The following is a 24,743-nucleotide window of genomic DNA, read 5'->3' on the forward strand; positions in this document are numbered from 1 at the left end:
AATTACTAGCAGACTATTATGTATAAAATGGGCCCCGGCATGATCAGGAGGTTAGGGCGCTCGATTATGAATCTGAGGGTCGCGGTTTCGAATCTCCGTTGCACCAAATATGCTCGCCCTTTCAGCTGCGGGAGCGTTATAATGTTACGATCGTTAGTAAAAGAGTAGCCCAAGAGTTGGTGGTAATGACCAGCTGCCTTCCCTCTGGTCTTACACTGCTAAATTAGGGAAAACTAGCGCAGATAGCCCTCGTGTAGCTTTGCACGAAAGTAAAAGCAAAAATGTATGAAATGGTTAATTTAAAATGAATTTAATAGTATTTAACCTATGCCACCCCGATAAGTGAGCAGTAATTCTTACAAACTTTCAATGCTAAAATCCGAGGTTCGATTCTGCACAACTAATAGAGGTACAGATAGTCTAGTGTGGCTTTGCGCGGAAACAAACTTTTTCCTATAATTAACCTACAGACTTTGACGCAGAAGACAAGTCAAATCAGGATTACAGTTGCAATTCAATTTCAGAAAAAAAATATATTGCTCCACAGTAAGTCTGAAGACTTATAACATTAAAAAAACCAGCTTTTCGAATTCGTGTTGTACACAGCACGGATAGCTCATTGTGTTTGGTTTGAATTTCGCGCAGAGCTACACGAGAGCTATCTGCGCTAGCCGTCCCTAATTTAGCAGTGTAAGACTAGAGGAAAGGCAGCTAGTCATCACCGCCCACTGCCAACTCTTGAGCTATTTACCATTAAATAGTGGGATTCACCGTCACATTATAACGCCCCTACGGCTGAAAGGGCGAGTATGTTTGTTGCGATGGAGATTCCAACCCACGACCCTCGGATTACGAGTCGAATGTATTAACCACATGACCAAGCTTTACAACGAACAAACAACAACAAAACTTTTTGTTGTTCAAAATAAATAAAAAAACTATAAAGTTTGACAGTTTCAAAACTAGATAATTTATAACGAAACTTAAGCACAACTTATTTATTAGAATTAAAACCTACTCACTTTCCTACGAACTCCACACCAGTGGTGCGCAAACTTTGTTTATGGCGCTCCGCCATCATTTTACATATGGATTTTATTTCGATGGTCTTTGATGAAAGTAATATTTGTACGGTAGCTATGGAAACTTCTTTACTTTTAAGTGTTACTTTCAGATATTGCTAACATGCTCTTATAGTCACTGTTGCATTTATTCCCCTACTGACTCTTTGCGCCTCCCTTGGGGAACACTCACCCTCAGCTTGCGCACCATGGCATTGAAATGAATCTGATACGTTTTCTTTATTGATTTAACATTGGTCGGGGTTACTTACGAGGGGCGGAATGTCTCGAAACCGGTAAAAAGTGGCAAGTTGAACGATGTCAAGGGTTTCATGTTTTTTTATCACTGCCGTTTCCCCCCGCTATAAACCGGTTTTCGATACCCATGGTGAGCAGAAGACAGATAGCCCTTTGTGTAGGTGATGCATTAACTACAAACTCTTTCACCGTATTACTTTTCCGTGTAGCAAAATATACGATTCAAACCCGAGTCCACTGACGAGAAACATAACCGTAATTTAAAGATAAAAAAAGGTGAAAATAAATCACCGATACTGGATATTATAGAGAAATTGCTATAAAACACTTACCATATAGAATTTCGTACAAGTGGGTAGCTTCTTCCAGGTGTTTGGCGTGAAAGAGCGAAAAGAGCTGACCCCTGGGCAGGTGTCCGACGTCTTTGAGACGAGCATCTCTCTTGTCAACTGCAAGTTGATCCCTTGACAAGCTGGTCAAGTGCTCGAACAGGACAAGTAGACGACTTTGTCTTTCCTTCACTGTCATGGTTACTCGGCTAAAGAGAGAATGGACACAGGTGACCTGGATTCAAAGTGACATGCGCCCCTTTTGTAGGTCTTTTCACTCTCGACTTCTGTCTTTTATACCGACACTGTCTTTCAACTTTGGAAGGGCCCCCTTCCTCCATTCCTGGAAATATTTTGCTCTGTTCTACATTCATCGAGAATAATGCTGGAAAAATATTGTCTCGTTTTACGAAGGGAGCGGTCTTCCAGCTAACCCGATTTAGAAATTTGGATACCACGATATCTTGAGAGGCCAAGAACTTCCGAGTCAAAGTAAATTACAGTGTAGAATACTTTGTCAGCCACACTGCGTCGACTGCATACAGAGCCATCGATGCCTTTCTTACAGTACCAGAGCTTTTCTGGACAGATGTGTTAATAACTAACCAAATACTTTTTGTGTTTGTGTTTTATGATAGTAAAGTCATATCGAGCTATCTGCTGTGTCCACCGAGGGGAATCAAACCCCTGATTTTAGCATTCTAAATCCGAAGACTTGCCGCTGACCCTCCGGGCGAAGCCAAATAGGACACTAGATCAACTTGAATACATACCATTATACGTATAGTGTTTTAGTTGTACTCCACTAATGGCAAAGACAGAATGAACATTATTTTTACGTATTTATTATTTACACGTTACTTCAAAGAACCAAGTACGTGGATATGTGATGAACAGACAACATTATTGAATACAACTTAACCTAAGTTCCACATTTATTTTGCTCGATTTCCATGTCCTCTCTTGATCTCTGTTTCTGTTTTAACAAAACTGTTAATTGTGAGAATAACTAACCTAAAAATTCAGTTGGTAGAGAAATACCAGATGCACTGAGCATTCCTTCTTAACCAAGGTGAGATGTTTCGAGGGCAGGGATCGGTGGTTAGGGCACTCGACTCGAAATCTGTAAATCATAAGTTCTTATTTGCAGAATAACTCATACCACATTCAGTGCGGTGCCTTGTTTTATTATAACCAGAGTCTGAATAACCGAGCAAACACAACTGAATACTAAAATTATATATTCTAAAGCATGACAAGAACCTTTTTAGACGAAGAAAACGAAAGGGTATTACAATAATAACAGGGCTTTACTTGTGTAATGTTATGAAGCGGAGCTCAGTTTCACAGCCTATATGAAACAGGTAGGGAAAAGGGCACCAGAGCATCTTATTTCGATTATATGATGATATCATAATGTATTTTGTTCGAAAAAAATAATTCGAATTTATAAGAATGACATGTTACAAAGTAAGTCTACATAAACGATATGAATAGATAAAATATTTAATATGTCGTCCTTGGAAATTCTACAACAGGAACATTATCACAATAATTTTCAACTGGTATCAAGTGTTTCCGAGTGAAGTGTGGAGAATCCGGGAGTTCTTATCAAACAAAATAGACAATTCCTGTACGGTTCGCAGTACAAGAATAATATATTACAACATTTTAACTAGGTGCATTGTGACATTGTTAGCCTGATAAGCTCTGGGTTTAAGCTTAGTGCTCTACAAACAAGAGGTAACTGAAGTGTTAGTCGTTCTACTGGAAACCAGAAACAAAGAAATGTGTGATTTAAGCTACTATTAATTATGTTTCTTTCAAATGTCATGATGCTCTGCCAATTGGGTCTGGCATGACCAAGTGATTAGGGTGCTCGACTTGCAATTTAAGGGTTGGGGGTTCGAATCCCCATCCCATCAAACATGCTCGCCCTTTCAGCTGTGTGGGCGTTATGTTTGAGACAGCCAATCCCAATATTCGTTGGTAAAAGAGTAGCCCAAGAGTTGGCGGTGGGTGCTGATGACTAACTGCCTTCCCTCTAGTCTTAAACTAAATTAGGGATGACTAGCGCAGGTAGTCCTCGCGTAGCTTTGAGCGAAATTCACAACAAACCAGAACAATAATCTTAACAACAGGAACAGTGCCAGCTACTATAAAAACTTCAATTGGAACTCCTAAGCACCATCTATAAATTAAAACCAACCCAACAGAAATATATTAAGTTTCAATTGGACACATTCTTTATCACCACTCACGTTAATATAAATTTGTATTTAGGAACAGGTACCTGAACGATACTTTTCCATAAATTATTTGAATATTTTAGTATTGAAATAATTAATTTTTGAAAGAACGTCTGTTTGTTTGTTTTTTCAAGTTCGCGCAAAGCAACACGAGAGCTAATTTAGCAGTGTAAGACTAGAGGGAAAGCAGCTAGTCATCGCCACCCACCGCCAACTCTTGGGCTACTCTTTTGCCAACGAATTGTGGGATTGACTGTCACATTATAACGCTCCCACGACTGAAAAGGCGAGCATGTTTGGTGCGATGGAGATTCGAACCCGCGACTCTCAGATTACGAGTCGAACGCTGTAACCCACCTGGCCATGTCGGGCTGATGCAATCAGACAGCAAATGAACAGTTATGTAATTTAAAAACGTGCTTTAATATTAGCTATTTTTATTTGGTACACCATTCATTATTTGTTTGTTTTTTTCCTTGCTGTTCAATTTAAATTAGGTTTAGCTGCGTATTTCCTCTCTCTGATAGATTCGTAATCAGTTTAACTCCAACGTAAGTAGTTTGAAATAGCTGGACAAAAATAATTTTATTATTTTCGTGAATATCATATTGTGTTCCCACTAGTCAGGTCCAAGCCAGACGGGATTCGGCGTTTCACAATCACACCTTTAATAACACGCCTGTTTGTTGTTTTGTATCGTTGGTGTTTTTTGTTTGTTTGTTTTTTTGCGTACAAAAGAAACATACTGTTTATCGAAACTGAATATTCAATTAATAGATGCCGGTTAGAATAAATGTTTTTATTGTCTTTTTGTTGTTGTTGTCCTTGTTGTTATCATGCTATCTGTGCTCTGCCAACCAGGGTTATCAAAACCTAATTTCTAGTAGTATAAGTTCGCAGATATACCACTGTGCTACTAAGGGAATTTTTGTTGTCTTTCAACAAATAAATATAAATATGTATGTGTTATTACATTCTTATTGCTTTTTATTTAACACTTTCTAGGCAGATATATGGCCGAGCTGTGACGAGTTGTAAACTCACAAGCTTTTGTGTTTTCTTGTTACTTTATTTATAGATTTATTATACACGTGTTCCGGAAAGAGAGGTTGTCAATATCCTTAAAAGAGAAACTAAATTTTCCGTCACATTACACCGGATGTCACGTGTACGGTCACTTTAATGTGTTTTGTAAAGTATATGTTTTTGTCTTCCTTTCATTATAAAGATTTTAAGTCCAAGTATATTAACTGTCTGTTAACCAAAAAAAATTTTTCTCGCAATACCTTCGTTAATCATTTCCACAGGTAACTCCAAATCTTGATATTGGTTCAGATATGTAAACAATGTTTCTTGTGGCGTCAACTCTTGACGAAGGATAAGATAATCAAACCAAATCAACGACTAATATCACAACATTCGTTTTACAACCAAAGACGAAGACAATTTATCCACCTCGTTAGAAAGCAAACAGGATTTGAAACTAAAATTCATTTAAAACACACATAACAAACTCACACCAATACCTTAACTGGAAATCGGCACGCTCGATACTGTAAAAACTAAAAACCTTGAAGTCAACATTTGTTTGCTGAGCGGGTATTAAATGACCTTGTGCAAACGACACTAAACAACCGCTCCGTAAATAAATGCAGACAATGAACTGATGATGGTTCATGAAATCTTCATTAACAAACAAACTATACAGTAGTTGTTAAAAATCAATCGATACGTCAAACAAACAAACAAACAAAAATAATAAATAAACCTCACAGATAAAAACGTTTTTGTCCTAACCACAGTTCCTGATGTCAGTGAAAACCTCACTGAATTATAGAAATAACAACTGTGGTCAACACTACCTGCCTCCATCTCTTGGGCTACTATTCTTTTATCAATAAATAGAAGTCCGGCATGGCCAGGTGGTTAGGGAGCTCGACTCGCAATTTGAGGGTCTTAGGGTCGAATCTCCATCACACCAAACATGGTCACCCTTTCAGCCGTGGAAGCATTATAATGTGGCGGTCAATCCCACTATGCATTGATAAAAGAGTAGTCCAAGAATTGGAGGCAGGTGGTGATGACTAGCTGCCTTCCCTCTAGTCTTACACTGCTAAATTAGGGAAGGCTAATGCAGATAGCCCTCGTGTAGCTTTGCACGAAAATCCAAAAGCTAAGTTCCGAAAAACTAAATAGTATCAAAGGTATCACTTGGCATTGCCACACAATACCCCGAATCTCTAAAAAGTCCTCGTCGGCATTACATTGTGACAGACGTAGCGTGGTTGGCATATTACAAGATATTCCTCTTTCCACTCACAAGTTCTTAGAATTTGTAAACATATTAAACTAAAACAATATTTTAGTTATTTTGAGCATTAATTGGTTCTTGGGGCCCAAACTCAATCATTTTGGTAGCTTGTAATGCTGCTGAATCGTTTTAATGTCACCGAAAATTGGTCAATATGGGGAAAGGCATGTATTAGCTCTGTCTGAAAGATGTTCAAACTATTAAATAGTAAAGTTATGTTCAGGTCTGAGATTTATAACTTTCAAAATTGGGATATCTCTTGCACTTGACACTGTAAACAGAAGAATATATATTAAGATGGTGACACAGGACCATCTAAAACCAGACCTTCAACAAGTCATACACCAGGTATGGTAAGCAAAGTGTGATATATTGTAACATGTGAAATATATGAACACAAAGGTTAGTTGTGAAAGCTGTCCACATGTCCCATGAATCAGAATGCAACATATTCAAGAAGAATCTGTGTATAAAAGTGACATAAGTCAATTATAAACATTCAGCCATGTGTATCTCAAACAGCTAGAGAATGAAATGGATACCTGTGCTATTCAATATAAGAACATATCAGTCAAGTAGCTGAACACAGAAAAGACAGGCAAACATGCAATTAAAAGAAACATCAAGACACAATCATCCTTCTATATTGTTTTTTATTACAGACGAATCAAAATATTTCTATTTTGTGAAGCAGATTGGTTACACAACAGATACTTTAGAGTTACTATAATTTTATTATTAACATGTTTTTCTCACAAACAGAACCAAACAAAAAATTATTGGTGAAAAATACAATCAAGATACATAATCTGTTATCTGATTTTTTTAATGAAATATTCTTTACACATCTGATCTGCCTTGGTTATAGCTTCCATCACTTCGGCATACGACCACTGGTACTGATGAAGGGCATCTTTTATTGTAAACGGCCCATGCTGTGTCCGCTCTAGCTCCAACATGTGTGCAAAGCTGCCCAAAGCTACACAAAGTGAATACTGATACAGAAACAATCGATTTCAAAGAATTTTGTTTGAATATTTGAATAAAAGTTTAAGAAATAATCCTGAAAATGTAAAAAAAAAACATTGTACTTGTCGCTAACCACAACTGGATTACAGATTGCTTTTAATATTTTTACGATCCCAAATCACCTATTGTTATATTATTGCACTTCAAGACTGTTATATGAGTCAGCACTAAGCTATAACTTGTAAAACAGTTTTGTCTGACAATTTTTTAAATGTTGTTCTTAACTATTTCAACTGTATCTATCATTAATTATTGAACTATTAAAATATGGCCTATTTAAATAACATAAAAAAGCTGCGTGTGTGTTTGTGTGTATACAAATTTACCTCATTTATTTCTCGGAATATTCTTTCCTCAGAAATTATTATATCATGGCATTAGTCCTGATATTGTACATACTCTGTTGTATGTGGGTGTGTTTTCTTATCACAGAGCCACATCAGGCTATCTGCTGAGTCCACCGAGGGGAATCGAACCCCTGATTTTAGCATTGTAAATCCATAAACTACTCTGTTGTACTGTTCCATTTAGATTGTGTATTTGAACTGATTAAACTATGGATGCCTAACCCTCGATTGTTTGTTAGACTACTCTGTTGTACTGTTCCATTTAGAGTGTGTATTTGACTGATTAAACTATGGATGCCTAACCCTCGATTGTTTGTAGATAAGCACAAATCTACACAATGAGCTATCTGTGCTCTGCACACCACAGATATCAAAACCTGGTTTCTTGTGGTATAACCCTGGAGACCTACTGCTGTGGCCACTTGGGGGCCTAACCCTTGATAAAGACGCAAATCAAAATGTCACATACATTAAGTTTTATTTTTCTGGAATTTATAGTTTGATTTCAGTAGTGAGTTCTGGTCTCGAGTGTGAACTTTAACATCTGAATTTAAGTAACAGGTCTAAACTTTTCCAAAATACTATTTGTGTGAAATATGAAGTGTGGAATACCACTGTTACATTTATTAACAAAAAAAATAATGTTATTCACTTCCTTTTGTAGCACTTTATAACGCAAAGATGTAATTCTACAAAATCTATTTATTTACCAATACTCACAACTCAGTAGGATAACGTTACTGTTTAGTTTCCTCACTATCAAAACTGTGGCATTTGCCAGCAAAACAAAAATATGCAATCCAGTTCATCTGGCTATTTTTAGAATATGCCTTACTCCTTGGTGTAAAATATGGTATTCCATAGAAGCAAAATTCAAAATATTTATTAAATTTAATGCACTAAATATACCAATTTTCAGGCAGTAGGAATCTTGATCACATCTCTACTGTAAAATGAGCTGCTTTGGACAAAAAGTGATGCAACTGCTTTGCCATTTCTGCCAAGTTTCTCAACTTGACTGTGACACACTCTCATTTATTACCCATTTCACAACAAATTTCTTTTGGAATGAACACTACTGAAAAACCTCACAGAGATTTATGCTCATTTTTATCCAACTTGTGAGTTTTCAGTATTTTCAAGAAAGAAATACAGTCTCTTGAAGAACCATTAAGGTAAGATATTTAACGTACATTACAAGAATTTCAAAAAGAAAGCCCATAATGGACCGAAAGTTCACTTCACTTGTAGATTTTCATAGGATCTGTTGGGCTTTCATCAAGGACAGAGTTGGGTATTCAACCTGCACATCTACATAATTCTTAGATCTGTCCCTCTATCATTGAGTCAGGCAAACTTCGTGTATTAACACATTTCACATCAGTGAAATTCAATTACAGGTTGAACAATTGCCAAGTTTTTATATATTTTTATTTAAAGAATGATATTTTTGAGCCTTTGCTCTTTGCAAATTCTGCAATTTACAACAAGGACACATGCTCAGAATTCAAAAAATTGGAATGTTGAGTATGAAAATTCTGAGCAAAATTACATGTATTACATAAAAATTAGAAGTCATGAAAAAATTATGGATAGCAACTAAAAAAAGATAGCAATTTATAAAGTGTACGATCTGATGAAGAGCTCAAAACATCATCCTTTTTCATATCAAAACTTAGAGATTGTTTGACTTGTTATTTAATATCTTTGTCACTTGTGGTTTTAACTATATTTGTTTTTTAATTATTCTTCATCAGTGACACTGACTAGGTTCCAACTCAAATTATACATTATCAAATCTTTTGTAATGATGAAATGGAACTCATGAGAATCAATAATTGAAACCACACACATTCCTAGCTTCCCAATCACATCTAAGGGGATAATAAATAAACCCAACCTTTAAAATTTACATGTTAAATACCACTTATGTCAGGAGAAGTAAATTTCGTCACAGATGCATTAATAATTAGAAGTCTTATTCAGATAAAACTTGAGCATTGTACAGGGTGTTTTAAACACTATACAATACTAACATTTTGTCTGAATATGACTTATAATTCTCAATGTTAATGAAGAAGTTTATAATGTCCTGTTATAAATAGCTACTGATGAAACAATGCATTACAATTTTTATAACTAAGAGCATAAGAAAATTATATTTTACTAGCTATGATCCTTACTACATTTAAATTTAGTTTTGGTCTAAAAGAACAGCTTGCTCTAATCTGAAGTTAAAATTAATTGTATGTTCCAGGCAGTATTGACTGACCTTTGCAACATCCTGCACTAAGGTTATAAAAACACTCAAATCTGTGGGTAACATTACTTTAAATTTCAAAGCTTTGGCTCGGGAAGTTCGTAAATCCTTGCATTATATTTTTTGTGGGTGGCATTTTACAGATTTACAAGTTCTCAAGCCTTTATGTCATTATGTCATTTTTTATTTATTTTTACAGCACAGTAACATGGTTAACACAATTCAAATATGATACGCTATTTCATTGAACCTGTTTTTACAAACAAAGTTAATTAACTTTAACTACATATTAAACAAATTTGTATTATCCTAATGAACTGCAATATTACATAATATTACAAATCTAACTGCATGTGTGGTTTACTTACCAAGTCCTAGATCATGTATGAAACTCCGAACAAAGAATCCTCCACTACAGTGAATGTCTAAGGTAAAATATGTATATACTTTACTAAGAACATATTAATAGGCACATACTGAAAACACATGACAAATTGATGTGAACATTAAGTCAACCACTTAAAAAACGAAATTATTTTAAAGATATTTAAAAAAATGAACATAAAATCCAAAGAGAAATGAGACAAAAACTAGTTCCCTACCAAAATAAAAACATAAAATTACCAGAAATACTATGTGGAAAAGTACAAAATATGATCATTGTTATGACCAAATAAATAACAAAGCACAAGCATGATGAAACTTTGCAGAATGGACGGCAACTGCCTGTTGTGGAAACACAAGTGAAGAGGACAACGTTTTGAAAGTCTTCCGCCTTTTGCCTTCAGAGGTTCCTGGTGGATTGTGGAGAGCGTGTTATGATTGGTTGGATTATCACTGTTTCTGATTGGAGGAGAGATTTCCTGTAGATTTAACCAATGGCAGTCACAGGTTACTCACCTCTAATCCAGAATCATTGTTTAATGAAGATTTAATAGTATAAATAATAATAATAATATAAAATGATTCTTTGATTTTTCTTGTCTTTCAGAATTTGTCTGTGTCGATGATTCTTGTTTCCTCCCAGTTTATTGTGTCCACTTGACGTGGCATACTCTGCAATGGCTGAATTTTGTGTTTTCATGAGTCTTGTACTACACTAACCTGAAGTCAAAAGGTGGAAGACTTTTGAAACGTTGTCCACTACACTTGCATCTCCACAACAGGCAGCTGCCATCCATTCTAAAAAGTTTCATCATGAATACTCTGCCCAAACAATCTATCAAAGAAGGCACAAGCAGTTTCAATCAAAATTCACTTGACAAAATATTAATATATCATTTCTCATTGACAATTCACAATTGCCTATTAAAAACGTCTCTCTCAACAATCTGTTACATCAAATTATAGCTAAAATAATTATAAGATAAAAAAAGTTAAGCATCCTATTACATCCTTAACCATAAGATTATTGATACATCTGGCCATTTCAAAGATGTACTTCAACCTGCAAACACAGTGCATTAGTTTTCCATTTTATAGTTTAATTTCATTTCTGTTAACTTTACCACTGGATGATTAGGCACTGAGAACCTTGTTAGACATTTGGTATTAATACAAATTTCCAGTTTTAGAGGTATTTCCAGCTTACCAAGAGAGAAGTATGGGGGGTTAAATTCCTTGCAACATATGCTGTGACAATGAACATTTCTAGGTTCAGGAGAGACATCAACTTCATTTCCAATCAGATCAGAGAATCCAATTCTGTCAAGATTCATGGCACCATGTGGGGGTTGTTTCTGCAGTGAACTCCCCTCAAATTGTTTTATTGCACCCTCAAATATTTCTTTTGTTACATGATCTGAAAACAAATAACTGGAAACAAAGTTACTTCAAAGAAGGTTGAATTCCATCAATAATTACTGAATGCAGTCAATATTTCTCCAAGGTTACAAAGACATATTTCACACTTACAAAGTCAAATGTTTATTTCAGCATACAATTGTGACGAACATGCTTACATCTAGTACGTTTACTAAAACATTAAACAATCATGAAGAAACTCGATCTCAGTTTGAAATAATTTTTAAACTTTAAAAACTTTTCTAAAACCCACTATCATTTACATTTTTAATTAATAAAAATAATTAATTAGAAAAGAGCTATTACTTTCATGCACGAGGTTGGTAGTGGCAGATCAAAACCACTTACTTGTGTAAAATAAGACTGTTATTTTTCTTATCCATGTAGTGATGTCTACCAAGGGATAGGGAACTTAATAAAAACAGCAAATACATGTGTAGAGAAAGATGCATATTTTAATAAATCCTAACCCAAAACTTTATCCTTTTAATGTCAGCACCCTTTTAAATAAAAGCAAAAACAAACTTCTTGTCAGAATCGTACTTACTAAATAAATAATTTGTAACCCTGAAAAAGTATTCAGTGCCTTTCTGATGGTATCACATAGTTTTATACTTATGCTAGCAAATGAAATATACCAGAAGATTTCTTAAATATTTCAAAAGCCAATCCTCACTGACTGCTTTTGTATGGCTTCAATTACATTTCTGACACTTTTGTTATAAATCTCAATATTTTAGAAACAAAATTAAACTGTGATACTGTTTTTTTCTAACATCAGATCAGAAGGTTGTTTGTTTGAATGAATGAAGGTTCATAATGTTGCACCAATGGACCATCCCCTTATTGGATGAGGAATGTTGAGTACAATTTCATATTTACTTTATAACTGCACACAAGGTGGCAAGCTTTCAGTAAAACATACAAGTCTGTCATACAAAACAATGTATGTGCTGCAAAAATAACTGTACTGGGGACACCTCCGTAAACTGGTGACAAGTCGAAAAGTTAGATGACACTCGTGTGAAGAACATGCACATTTTTGTTTATCAATCAGTTTGTATATTGCACTTCAAGGCCTCCTGAATGCATATTTCTTGATTTTTTTTCCATATTCATGTACATACGATATTTACTCTTTTCTTACCAAGAACTATCAATGCATCAATAATCAGGGTTAAATGAATACTTGATACACCTGACAGCAGCTGCATAGCATTACACTGAATGACACTCCATAAAAGGTCATTGGATGTGCACTTAGATTCACTTCAGTACACACAGGGTTAATACTGAGAACAATCATGTAAAAAAGATACAGACTATTTCTGAGTCCACATCAACTGTTATTAAAAAAAAAAAAAATTGTATTTTCATGCATACAAAAATTACCACAAGTCTAATGGAGTGTGAAGTTATATTATGTTGGTGTGGTCATTGCAATTGAAACATTAATATTGTTTACATACTAGAATCTTATTTGAAAATGCTGATTTTCAAGTTTTGTATTTATGACACAATTTGCAATCATCTCTATATTTTTTATAAATTTGGGGATATAAGAAATTTTCTTACTCATTAAAAAGAATTTTACCAAACTGGAGCTAACTAAAGAGATTCCAGTTAAGTATTGAAATTATAAATTTTAAAATTTTAAACACACAGAGAGAGAGAGAGAAAACTGGAGATTTTGATGAATTCACATGGTCAACTTATCTAGGTAAACGTCATGTTCACTAACACAGACACCATCCAAAGCATGGGTGACATTAATGCAAAACTGTGCATACTGTACAAAACAAAGTCTGCACACAAAAACTGGCACACTGTGTGTATCATATATGCACATACTGTTATTATTATTTTACTATGACACCTATGTCTCAGCTTTCATTTCCAACAATACAATCACCATTAAGATTTCTTTGCTTTCTCTAATGGCTCTTTTCACGTATCCAATGAAAATCTATCTAGACAGACAAACAGATATATGAATAGGGCACCTGAATTAGAGCAAGTATAGAGCTTGTGGTCACAAGTTTTTGTCTTGTTTCTCACCACTAATCAGAAGACACATTTATGCAATTTTGTGCTTACCAACACATAAATTTTATAAACCCCTAACAAAACCTCTGTGAATGCAGCAAAAATCCAGAAGAGAGATGTCGTCTGCAAAGGATACATACCAAAAGGTTTTTCCCCAGTGATATTTCCACTCGTATCATACGTATCAGTTGATACTCCCAGACAACCAATAGCACTGTATTTCTGTAATATACACATATATAATTATAGAAAAAAAAAAGAGAGATGCGTAAAGAAGAGAAAGTAAAAAACAGACAGCCCCAACAGAGAGTAAACTCTTGAAACATTTGATCTTATATCACTTGGTTTTTTTAGATAGTTTTAAGTAGTTATTTACAACAACACCTAGGTTAATAAGAAAACAATTTGTTTTAGGGAAGAAGCATTTTTTTTATTAACTGAAAGATTTTTATATAAATTGTGGTAACTTTCTGGAGGCACTATGTTGACATAAATGGTACTACTATTGTTTAATATTACCTTTCAACATGTCAACTTTAACTTAACAGGTGAATTTGGTTCAAAGAAATGAAAAAGAAAAAAAAGAGTACAGTGTGTACTCTAAATTAGTACAGACCTTTAAATGCCCCCTATTTTCTTACTTTCAGCGTCCCTACCCTTTACACTTCCTACTTTCCCTATTTTTTGGTTTTTGTGTTACCTTTTCAAATTATTCACTGTAGCTGCAACATTTCGAGCAACTATCTGACTGATCCAAGGTTCCAGATTTCATGGAGGAGGTTTATTAAAGTTTCCTTGGTATTTAGAAAATTTAATATGTTTATTGTATCAAATAATGTAAAAAAACACAAGAAATTTAAATATATAGAAGAGATGTTGGTATGCATATCAAACATGTGAAAACATAAAGAACTTGAATATCTGGGAAAGATATTTGTATGTATATCAAACATGTAAATACATGAAAAACCTGAACTTTTAAAAGAGGTTTTGGTGTGCGTATATATAACAACCAAAAACATGACAAACCTTAAATCTGAGATAAGTACATCATTAATAATAAATGCTTAATTAGTACTAACTCATTAAATAAATTGTTGTGTTATCCTATTTTCTTCATGTTTTACTGTTGTGTCACATTTTTCCCTAAAATTTACCTTTTTTATTTTTTAATTAGTCTCTAAAATCAGTTCTGTTCTTTCTTGGTATGGCACTAGAATGTCTGTTAACAAGATCCAAGTCATAAGTCATCACAGACATCAGAAAGCTGTAATTCTTTATCAAATAAATATTTAAAGGTTAAGTTTATAAATGTTTGATTCTAGTCAGTCTTTATACATAACACTATGTAACACAAATTTTGTTCTTGAATAGTATGTGTTATTTCTTAATTTCTTATGTTGTAAAAGTACAGAAAATGGCCATTATTCCCTCCAAACTTTGCTTTTGTGACCTGGATAATTAAATTTAGAAATTAACCTAATTTCTATGTAAAAACAGGCAAATTTGCACATTTTCATTTACAAAAAGTCTAAATAAAACAACATATGAATCAAGATTTACATGTATTTATACTAAAGTTATACAAAAATGTTTAGAAGTGAATAATTTTTCAAAATTTGCGACTGTAATGTAAATCACTTTCATGTATCAGCCCCCAAATATAGTGTCCCATCATGTTTTTGTTACATGCTCCCAGGTCACAAAAGCAAAGTTTGAAGAGAAAAATATGCCTTTTCCATTTACTTTAGGCATAAACAATTAGGAAATAACACTTTCTTCCCAGGAACAAGAAAAATTTAAAAATGTTTACATAGTGTAATCATTGATGTTTACCTTAAAATTTAGGGATTGTCCATTGTTTCAACACTATTCTTAAATATGCATTTTAAGGTGTATTACATGCACTAACAAGCAGTGTTGTAGGTTAACATATAACTGGAAACACGTGCTGTGTTTAAATACAACAAATACTTAAATGCAAACATTTTAATATTTTCTAACAAAAGGTTTATAAATGGTATAATTCCTAATTTAACACTGTCTCATGGAAGGCACTGGAAGGCTCAGATTAATGACTTGGATAAAAATTAAGGTAAGAAGTTTATTTTATAGTTCAAAGGTAGAATCAATGACCATGTAAAGATTTTTTTTTAATATACCTTGATTACCACTCTCAGCCATTGCTAAAAATAAGTATACATTAATTAGGTAGTTAGATATTACTTACTATGAAGAGAGATACAGTGTAGAAAGTACTGTAGCTAGCTACATAATGAACCCAATAAAACATGTATTACACAGAAGTAATAAACTATATCCTGATTTCACTTTACATTGTTTGTCTTTACTTTTCTTCTTGTAACACTGCACAACAAAGTTTTTGCTTCTTGAACACTGTTGGGTGTTCCTTATAGGTTTTTGGCAGCTGATGAAGAAACTAACATCCAAATTTGCCCATCACGCACCATTTCATTGAAATCTTCAGTTTTGGCATGTTTTTTCTTATATGTGTCCAAAAATTTTCATTTCTGTAAGACACCTATGAACAATGTTTTGTGCAGTCTGGGCATGTCCAGGCATAAAATCAGGCCAGGTTGGAAGCTGTTCTGTGGACGTATGCAGCCTGGGCAGGCCGGAGGCAGCTTGACACTGTCTCAGCAGGCTATAAAAGTGGCTTGCATACACAGAAGCTGCTCATTGGATTAATATAGACCTTATAGTGTGTACGTATTGTTTCAGAATATAGCATTGCCTCACTAAAACTGTAACAAGTAAGTTAGATGTTATAGATGTTTTACAGGACAACTGGTGTCGGTCAATATGTCTCTTCAATGTTGTAAAAGCCGCGATACATTCTGCTATATTTGGCTATGCAGCACACATGAAAGAAACCTATGAGAACATGGAAATGTTGCTGAAGCACATCCAGTACAGTAAGTACAACTGGAATATCTGTGGAGATCTGAAAGTCGTTGCTCTGTTACTGGGACTGCAGCCGGCGATACAAAGTACTGTTGTTTCATCTGTGAATGGGACAGTCATGCCAAAGAGTCACATTATACTAGACAGAGCTGGCCATTCTGTAAATAGTTAGTTCCAGGATAGAAAAATGTGGCGCATGAACCGATTGTTGACCCAGCAAAGATTTTTTTTGCCTCCTCTTCACATAAAATTGGGACTTGTGAAGAATTTCGTGAAAGCAATGAACAAAGAAGGCAAAGGTTTTCATTATTTAAGACAGCTGTTCCCAAGAATAACTGAGGCCAAGATCAAAGAGGGCATTTTGTTGGCCCTCAGCTCAGACATGTTATGAGTGACAAGAGGTTCGAAGATCTGTTAGTTGGGCTGGAAAAGATTGCCTGGAAAGCCTTCAAAGACATTGTTGACAATTTTCTTGGCAATTACAGAGCTCCACATTACATTTGGCTGGTAGACAAACTTCTCAAAGCATATAAAATAATGAAATGCAACATGTCACTCAAGATTCATTTCCTCCACCCACACTTGGACTTCTTCCCCACAAATTTCGGTGCTGTCAGTGACAAACATGGTGAAAGGTTTCACCAGGACATTGCTACAATGGAAAAACAATATCAGGGCAACTGGAATCTGTCAATGCTTGTTGACTACTGTTTGACATTGCAATGTGATGCACCGGACATTGAATACAAACGAAAATCAGGAGCAAAACACTTTTAATTATATTGAACTTAATACCATATTAGAAACATAAATGCAATTAAATACATTATTGCCAGAAAACAGTTAATTATCTATTTCTCAGAGTTCCTACGTGATGAAGCAAAACTAAAACAATATTTGTGCATACCCACCAGGTACCTGTCACAATCAGCAAAAATATTTCAGGAAGCAAAACTTTTCAAAAAAATTGTTGTTCAGTGTAATGTATCTTATTGCCTAATCTGAGAGTCACAGGTTCAAATCCCTGTTACAAACATGCTCGCCCTTTCAGCTGTGGGGGCATTATAATGTGACAGTCAATCCCACAATCTGTTGATAAAAGAGTAGCCCAAGAGTTAGCAGTGGGTTGTGATGACTAGCTGCATTCCCTCTAGTCTTTAAATGCTAAATTAGGGACGGCCAGTGCAGATAGTCCTCGTGCAGCTTTGAGCAAAATTCAAAACAAACAAACAAACCTTATCTGTATACTGTATTTTAATTTTAACAAATGTAATACACGTTCATGAAAAGCATTACAGATAGCATAAAATATCAAGCACACACAAACACACAATACAAGTTACATAACTGGGTAGAATATTATAGATAATGAGATTAAAAGCCTAACTAACAGTTGTAGTATGTGTATAAATTACTGTACTACATTTACAAACAGTTAAAAACAAGGAAATAATTTATTATGTTAATATAGGTTATTAATCTATTTACAACAGCAGTTAAAGTTTTTACTTTTTTCTCTATATATACATGTTCCTACAGCTAGTTAATGAGATAGCTTTGATACCAACTTCTCAGACAAGTAGTAAATTCTAATTACTGCCATAAAATATTAACTTCCATGCCCAATAAACAGATATTAACTGTTACAAAATTATAAGCATGTATTCACGAGATTTCATTCTCACTTGAAAATGTATAGGTATGAATTAGTTTTCTACTCTGAAAGGTATAATAGTCAAAAGTTCATATAATGAAAATTATACATGATACCATAGCCCTTTTTTTCCTCTACACTTGTTATTGATCCTTCCATTTCAAGTTGCCTCAAGTTCAGAAAAGTTTTCAAAACTTCAAAAAACATTTCTGAGACTTACCAAGAGAACAAAGAGGCTAGAGGAATATCTTCAGGGCTCTAGAAAAGACAGGAGAATTTACTGTTAAGGAATCCCACTTATCAATCTTTCAACAGGTTCCATGAGAGTTCTCAGTGGCCCTTTTTACACACACACACACACACACACTTTTTTTAACCTATACATTGAAAATATTTTGAACCAAAAGATGTACATCAGTTACCTTGTCTCCCTCATAAAACCATTTCAATTTCTTGCACTTCGATCCAAGAGCAACAGCTACAATAATAATGAGTATTAAACATATATATTGAAAAACTGTATTTTGTAATATTTTGTTAGATACATGATAATCTGAAACACTGAAACAAAAACTTATGATACTAAAAATGTTTTTTCCTGGAAGGGGGATTGATTCCAAACACTAATTACTTATAATTTTAGGGATTTCACCCCACACCCCATGGTCAGTCTGCACCATACATGACACCTCTGCTATTGTTTCTCACAGTTGCAAAAAAAAAAACAAAAGAACTAAACATTTCATTAAAATTAATAGTTTTATGAGTCGAAAATTGTAAGAATGTGTTTCAAACACCCAATCTTAGGTTTTCCATTATAAATGGTAGTTGAATACCATTTCATCCTTACTTTCAGGTATGAAATGTTAACAGTTTTGTGGGTGATTGTCAAACAAAATTTAAGAGAAAACTATTTCATAGCTACCAGTTTCTGTATTTCATTTTCTGTGTTACCAATATAAGTTTATTTTTCTTTATTTCACAAAAAAAAACACTTTAACCTAACTTACAGAAAAGTATCCTACACAATACAACGTATCAGAAAATAGGATTATAGCAACTGGCACCCAAATTCCACATATTGTGGGAGCAACCATTTCTATCTTGCTACCAAGTCCTAACACAGCATACATTTTTATTTGATTTTCTCTCTTTATTACCAACTAGGTTGTGGTTTGTCAGTAGTACTTATAAGCCCAAAATTTTACTCCCAGGAGTTTATAACCATATATGATAGGGGATTCAAACTTGTGACACTCAAGTGTCCTAACCAGCAGGCCATGCAAGACCCCCTAACATAGTACACAAACCATAAATAGACTTACCAGGCAAATTTCAAACATCACAAGCTTTTGCAAAATAGGCAAAGAGCAATAAAAATTACTAATAAATAGCTTACAAGAAGACCTGGATGCTATTACGAAAAGTAAATAGCTTTCTGTTCTCTGATAGATTGGATTTTTTTAAGTTCTACAACATACTGGAATAATTTCATCTTGTGCAGCAGTTTCTCAGTACGCTACCCGAAGTGTACCAATGTTTCCATTAGCAATACATCATACCAAAATTTATTTATTATAACAACATTAACTTTCTGTTTAGCTATAACTTTTATTTATTTTCCCATGCTATTAGGTCTAATATGACAAAGGGTTTTGTGCAGTTTCTTTTCAATATATAGGAATCTCGTAAATAAATATACCTGTATATGTCGTACCAAGAGCAAAACTTACCTAGAACACCACATGATGATTGGTCTAATATCCCTCCATGTCCAAATCTGACACCATACATTTTGGTGTTTAACCCTAGATCTAGAAATAGATGTAGAAAACATCAATAAACTACACTGACCCACTTTTGATATTAGAACACGTTTACTTTTTTTCTTCTAAATTTTAAAACATTTTTTTAAATTAGTTACACAAGAGATACACCTGTTAATACTGCAGTTGAAAAGTAAGTTATTTCTCTAAGATATTAATTATACATTAAAGAAGTAAATGTAATTATTTTAGCTAAAATAACAAATATATCAGCTGGTACACAAAAAGAAAAATAATTCTATGTTTTTATTTAAACAACAAATTCAACTGAAAATAAGAAATACCATATAACTGACCAACACAAAACATCTCCTCTTATTACAATGATGCAAAAACTGTTACTCGACAACAGACACCTGACTTGGTAATAAGCCAATTGATAATAAGTCTTCCCAAAACATGACTTTTTTTTTTTTTACCAATTACCAACAGTGCTTAATAATTTACATAACTTAGAGTTTTACTCACTGTTTACTGTCAGTTCTACTTGTTGTTTTTGCATGTGACAGCTTGTATAACTAACTTTTAATGTGGCTTTCCCCTAAACATAAACATAAGACATTGACTTACATAAAGTGGAATCTCCTACTAGACCAACAACAACATCAGGACAACTAATAAAATATAATATATTCATGGTTACAAGATGTTCCATGTTACTACTATCATGACATCAGACCAGATAACTGAACTACAGTTAAACTAAAGCCTTGAGTCTTTGGCAAGTGACAAGAAGCTATAAAAGTGGATTCAAGGCTTGAATTTTAGGCTGTTATGGTCAGGTGAAACAATGGGGCCTCAATGTATTTCTGTCAGAGATGGAACTATTTTCAAAAATACTAAGATACCAAAAACATTACTCCTTCATAATAAATTTCATCATTAAACAAATTTTAGTTATTCTGTATAAACTCTAAACATTTTTTGATTAATTCATACCTTTTATGCTTGACTTACTTTAGTCTTTTTAAAATTATCTCTATAAAATTAAAATGTTTAAAAAAACAAGAAAGAATTCTCCATAACCGTGGCACTTGAATTCTTCTAAGCAGGATTAGAGTAACTTAATTTACGAGATCTTTGGCATGGTCAAATACATCACTCAAAATGGTTTGATTTACAAAGTTCAAAACTTTAATTAGAGTTTAAATGGTCAAGAGATAGCAGAGCTAAAGGCTAAAAGTTTGTACTTGAAAAACTTGGAGCCATTCTATGAACCACAGCTAAACATTCCTTTCAACAACAGCAATAAAAAAAACTTAAACATTATTTATGTCTTGATAAAATTTCTAACAGAATATAGTAGTTTTACTTGAAATTATTAATTCTAAAGAAGAAGAAAAAGAACTTTTGAGGTATGTTATTGTTTAAAGTCTAGGAAAGATGCTATGAAGAAAAGTTTGTAAACTGTTTGTTTTTAATTTATTTAAGCATGCTGTATCCAAACAGTTTGTTTGCCTAAGTCAGTTTTTGTCTTGTTGACCTTATAACTATGAGAAAAAAGGCACCATATACATCATCAAATATCCACAAAATATAAACTAATAATGATGGAGCTACAATCACGGGGTTTAACCCCATGTATTCATCAATAATGGAACTATAATTCTGGAGTTCAATCTCATGTTTTGACATACACGTAACTATTGGAGGGAAGGAAAATAGAATGGTTAGAGAATGATGCAGGTGATAAGGAAGTTATAGTTACAGGTGATTCCTTCACAAGACCTGCAGATAGGTAAACAGGAAGAAAAGAAATATATTATGCTGCCTGGTGCACAGGTGGAAGATATAACTGATAAGAGTAAGAAACGTAATAAAGATGGTTAACCTGAAGATGACCTGAGAAGGTGGAAACAATGTTCTGTATTTTATTTTAATTAAAGTTTTAATACCCATACCAGCTATCTTGAGAATACATTTTTTACTTCAAGTGGGTTTCTTGCCATCACGAAATAGCAGAGATGCAGTTTTTGTGGTGTACATAGTGGCTAATAATGTGAGGAAAAACTGGTCAAAGGAGCTAATTAATAAGCCCAAGGGGTTGATATAGTCATTTAAATAAAAAAGCTGGAAGTTAATTCTTACTAATGAAGATTTAATCAGTTGATAAATGGAAACAAGATGACTGCATTAATTCTAAGCTGGTACAGAAATAATTGGGAAGTTTAAAAAATGATAAGGCTCTTGTGCCAGACAGTATTTTCTCGAGGGTTTTGAAGGAGGTTAAAAATTGGGTATGTTACCCACTTACTACTAATTTTTTGTCAGTCTTTGAAATTAGCTAATGTAACTCCTCTTTTCAATGAAGATGATAAAAATTGTCTCAGTTATTATAGACCCATTAGTCTTGCATCAGTTGTGAAAAAAGTTTTGGAAAATATGTTAAAAGATACTTTGCAAAACCATTTAACAAAGTTTGAATTTTATTGGATAGTCAACATGGTTTCATTAACAGAAAACCTTGCCTTACAAATCTTTTGAAATTCTTTATAAAGGTCACTACTTATATAGATGAGGGTAAGGGTGTAGATTTGATGTATCTGGATTTTTAGAAAGTATTAGGCAAAGTGCCACATAAAAGGCTTGTAAACAAAATAATCTTTAAAGGTGTGGGGGATACATTAACAAATGGAATGGAAGAGTGATTAGATGGAAGAAAGAAGGAGGTTGTTACAAATGGAGTTCAGTCAAACTGGATTAATGTCACATTTAGGGTACCTCAGGGCTCAGTATTAGGACCCTTGCTCTTTTTTTTTTCTATGTACATCAGTAGCATAGGTGAAAGAATGGTCAATATATTTCTTATATTTGAAGATTCTATTAAGGGCTTGGGTGTTGCAAACTGCAAGGAGGATACCGCTGATTTACAAAAGGATTTAGATCATTTAGCAAGTTGGGTAAATAAATGGAAGATGGGTTTTAATTATATTAAATGTAAGATAATGCAAGTTGGATATTATAAATTAAATGAGAACAACCTAAACAGCATTACAAAGGAAAAAGTTTTGGCATAAAATCAAGAAGTCTGTCAAACTGTCCAAGCAGTGTACTGTTGCTAGTGGTAGGGCAAATAAGATTTTATGTTACACCTATAGAAATACTGAATACAAGTAAAAAGAAGCTATAATTTAATTGTACTGGTTAGGCCACATTTGGAATACTGTGTTCAGTATTTGGCTCCTTACCTTACTTAGAAAAGACAATGAATTGTTGGAAAGTATTCAAAGAATGATTACTAAAATGATACGTGGAATGGAAGAGTTTTCATATGAGGAGAGGCTGAAACCAATCAATTTTTTTTTTTATTAAAAAGGAAGAGGTAAGGGGGATCTGATTGAGATGTTTAAGTTTGTAAACTGAATTGATAGTGTTGATGCATCACCTGTTTTTAATATTTAATAATACAAAGGCTAAGGACACGAATATAAATTTTGGCAGGGTAGGAGTCACCTTTAGCTAGGAGTTTTATTTTTCTGACAAGGTGGTTGGCCTTCGGATGTTGCATAGGCAGTATATTTACACGAATTCAATAAAATGTTTTATAAGTATATGAATAATAAGGGCTGACTTTAAGAGTTTTTAGAAAATATTTTAATTTAGTTCTGAGGATAGAACAGCCGAGATGGACAAACAGGTCCCCATGAGGAGATTGGAAATGAGTGGACTGTAACAGCATTTGCAGATACGTGATAAAATGACTAAATTACTTTCCTAGAAGCAGAACTAAGTTGTATGGACATTAACAAGATTAGTTCACTCAATAAATTAGCAGAGAAAGTTTCTTATTACTACTAGTACTAATGTAATTACCGTCTTCTATTTGTAGCCTCAAAAATCTCAAAACATCCACACTAGTCATCCCCTTTTCCTTATACACAGAAAATATTCCTTTTAAAGAATTAGCCATTTTTCTGGAATCCTTAAAATTCTGAAACATTTTTCATGTTATTTTTAAACTTTTTCGAGTTTACAAGTGTTTTGTGAAATAAATTATATGAGTCTCAACCACTAATTTCGTCTTATAACTCACAGCAATAAAAAATACATATTTCCGTTTTACCTCCTCCTGCCGGACAACATTAACTAACTACATAGATAACAAGTGAGTGTATTGATTTAATATTTATATACTTTAGAAAAAGAGTGCTACAAAAAACTAAAAGAATGGATAAGAGAGTTTAAAAAATAATCATGTTTGCCTTGACACCTCTTTTACATTCGAGGTAATGTTACCGTTTGTACATTAAATTCATTTGTCTTTAAGCACAAAACTACACAATGCATCGCCTGTAAAGAAACCCAGTTTTTAGTTTTATAAGCCTTAGTGCTTGCAGCTGTGCCACTGGAAGGGGTGGAGAGGGCATTTAACATCAAGTGCTTACAGCTATAGGAGCGTTATAATTAAGATATTCAGTCCACGTTACCTAATGGAAAAACCATCAGGTCATCCCTTAAGTAATGTACGATTTTAGGTTCAGAAAAAGAGAAAAGAGTTCAAATGCCTTTAATGTTATTTAATCAATAAACTTCTGAATGCCATTTCTATAAACTTCTTGGGAATATAGAAAGGGTAGTTTGACATTTTCGTGTGTTCCAACTTCTTTTCCATCAAGATAGTTATGCAAACTTTGGAATACGTAAT

The 24,743-nt window shown here is 33.8% G+C and overlaps 2 protein-coding genes across 4 annotated transcripts in view; both read right to left on the reverse strand.

Moving 5' to 3' along the window:
* LOC143257887 (uncharacterized) overlaps nucleotides 1-1,911 on the reverse strand; it is a 38,408-nt gene extending 36,497 nt beyond the window's left edge. The window contains exon 1 of the mRNA XM_076516911.1: nucleotides 1,652-1,911. Coding sequence (XP_076373026.1) covers nucleotides 1,652-1,847 — 196 coding nt within the window. The 5' untranslated portion in view covers nucleotides 1,848-1,911. The remainder of the gene's footprint in view (nucleotides 1-1,651) is intronic.
* Nucleotides 1,912-6,844: 4,933 nt separating this feature from the next.
* Nucleotides 6,845-24,169, reverse strand: LOC143257400 (pseudouridylate synthase TRUB1-like). Of its 3 annotated transcripts, XM_076515991.1 has the most exons (7): nucleotides 23,912-24,169; nucleotides 20,006-20,086; nucleotides 18,695-18,750; nucleotides 13,834-13,915; nucleotides 11,436-11,645; nucleotides 10,213-10,269; nucleotides 6,845-7,187 (listed from the first exon to the last, which is right to left on the reverse strand). In XM_076515991.1, exons 1-7 carry the CDS (start codon nucleotides 24,036-24,038, stop codon nucleotides 7,021-7,023), a joined length of 780 nt encoding a protein of 259 aa, XP_076372106.1. In that variant the 5' UTR covers nucleotides 24,039-24,169; the 3' UTR covers nucleotides 6,845-7,020. The 3 variants fall into 3 exon arrangements, with proteins under 3 accessions (XP_076372106.1, XP_076372108.1, XP_076372107.1); XM_076515993.1 differs by lacking the exon at nucleotides 11,436-11,645; XM_076515992.1 differs by lacking the exons at nucleotides 13,834-13,915; nucleotides 18,695-18,750 and having other exon boundaries at nucleotides 23,912-24,168.
* Between the last annotated feature and the right edge of the window lie 574 nt (nucleotides 24,170-24,743).

The sequence above is a fragment of the Tachypleus tridentatus genome, chromosome 7 (assembly GCF_004210375.1).
Source record: "Tachypleus tridentatus isolate NWPU-2018 chromosome 7, ASM421037v1, whole genome shotgun sequence".
Taxonomy (NCBI): domain Eukaryota; kingdom Metazoa; phylum Arthropoda; class Merostomata; order Xiphosura; family Limulidae; genus Tachypleus; species Tachypleus tridentatus.

Excerpts from the sequence above, each read along its gene's own strand:
- LOC143257400 (XM_076515991.1), bottom strand. The coding sequence starts at position 24,038 with ATGTTTCAGAATTTTAAGGATTCCAGAAAAATGGCTAATTCTTTAAAA. Across the intron at positions 11,646-13,833 it reads CACTGGGGAAAAACCTTTTG|ATCATGTAACAAAAGAAATA; the intron begins GTATGTATCCTT and ends ATTTGTTTTCAG. Across the intron at positions 10,270-11,435 it reads CCCCCCATACTTCTCTCTTG|ACATTCACTGTAGTGGAGGA; the intron begins GTAAGCTGGAAA and ends ATTTTACCTTAG.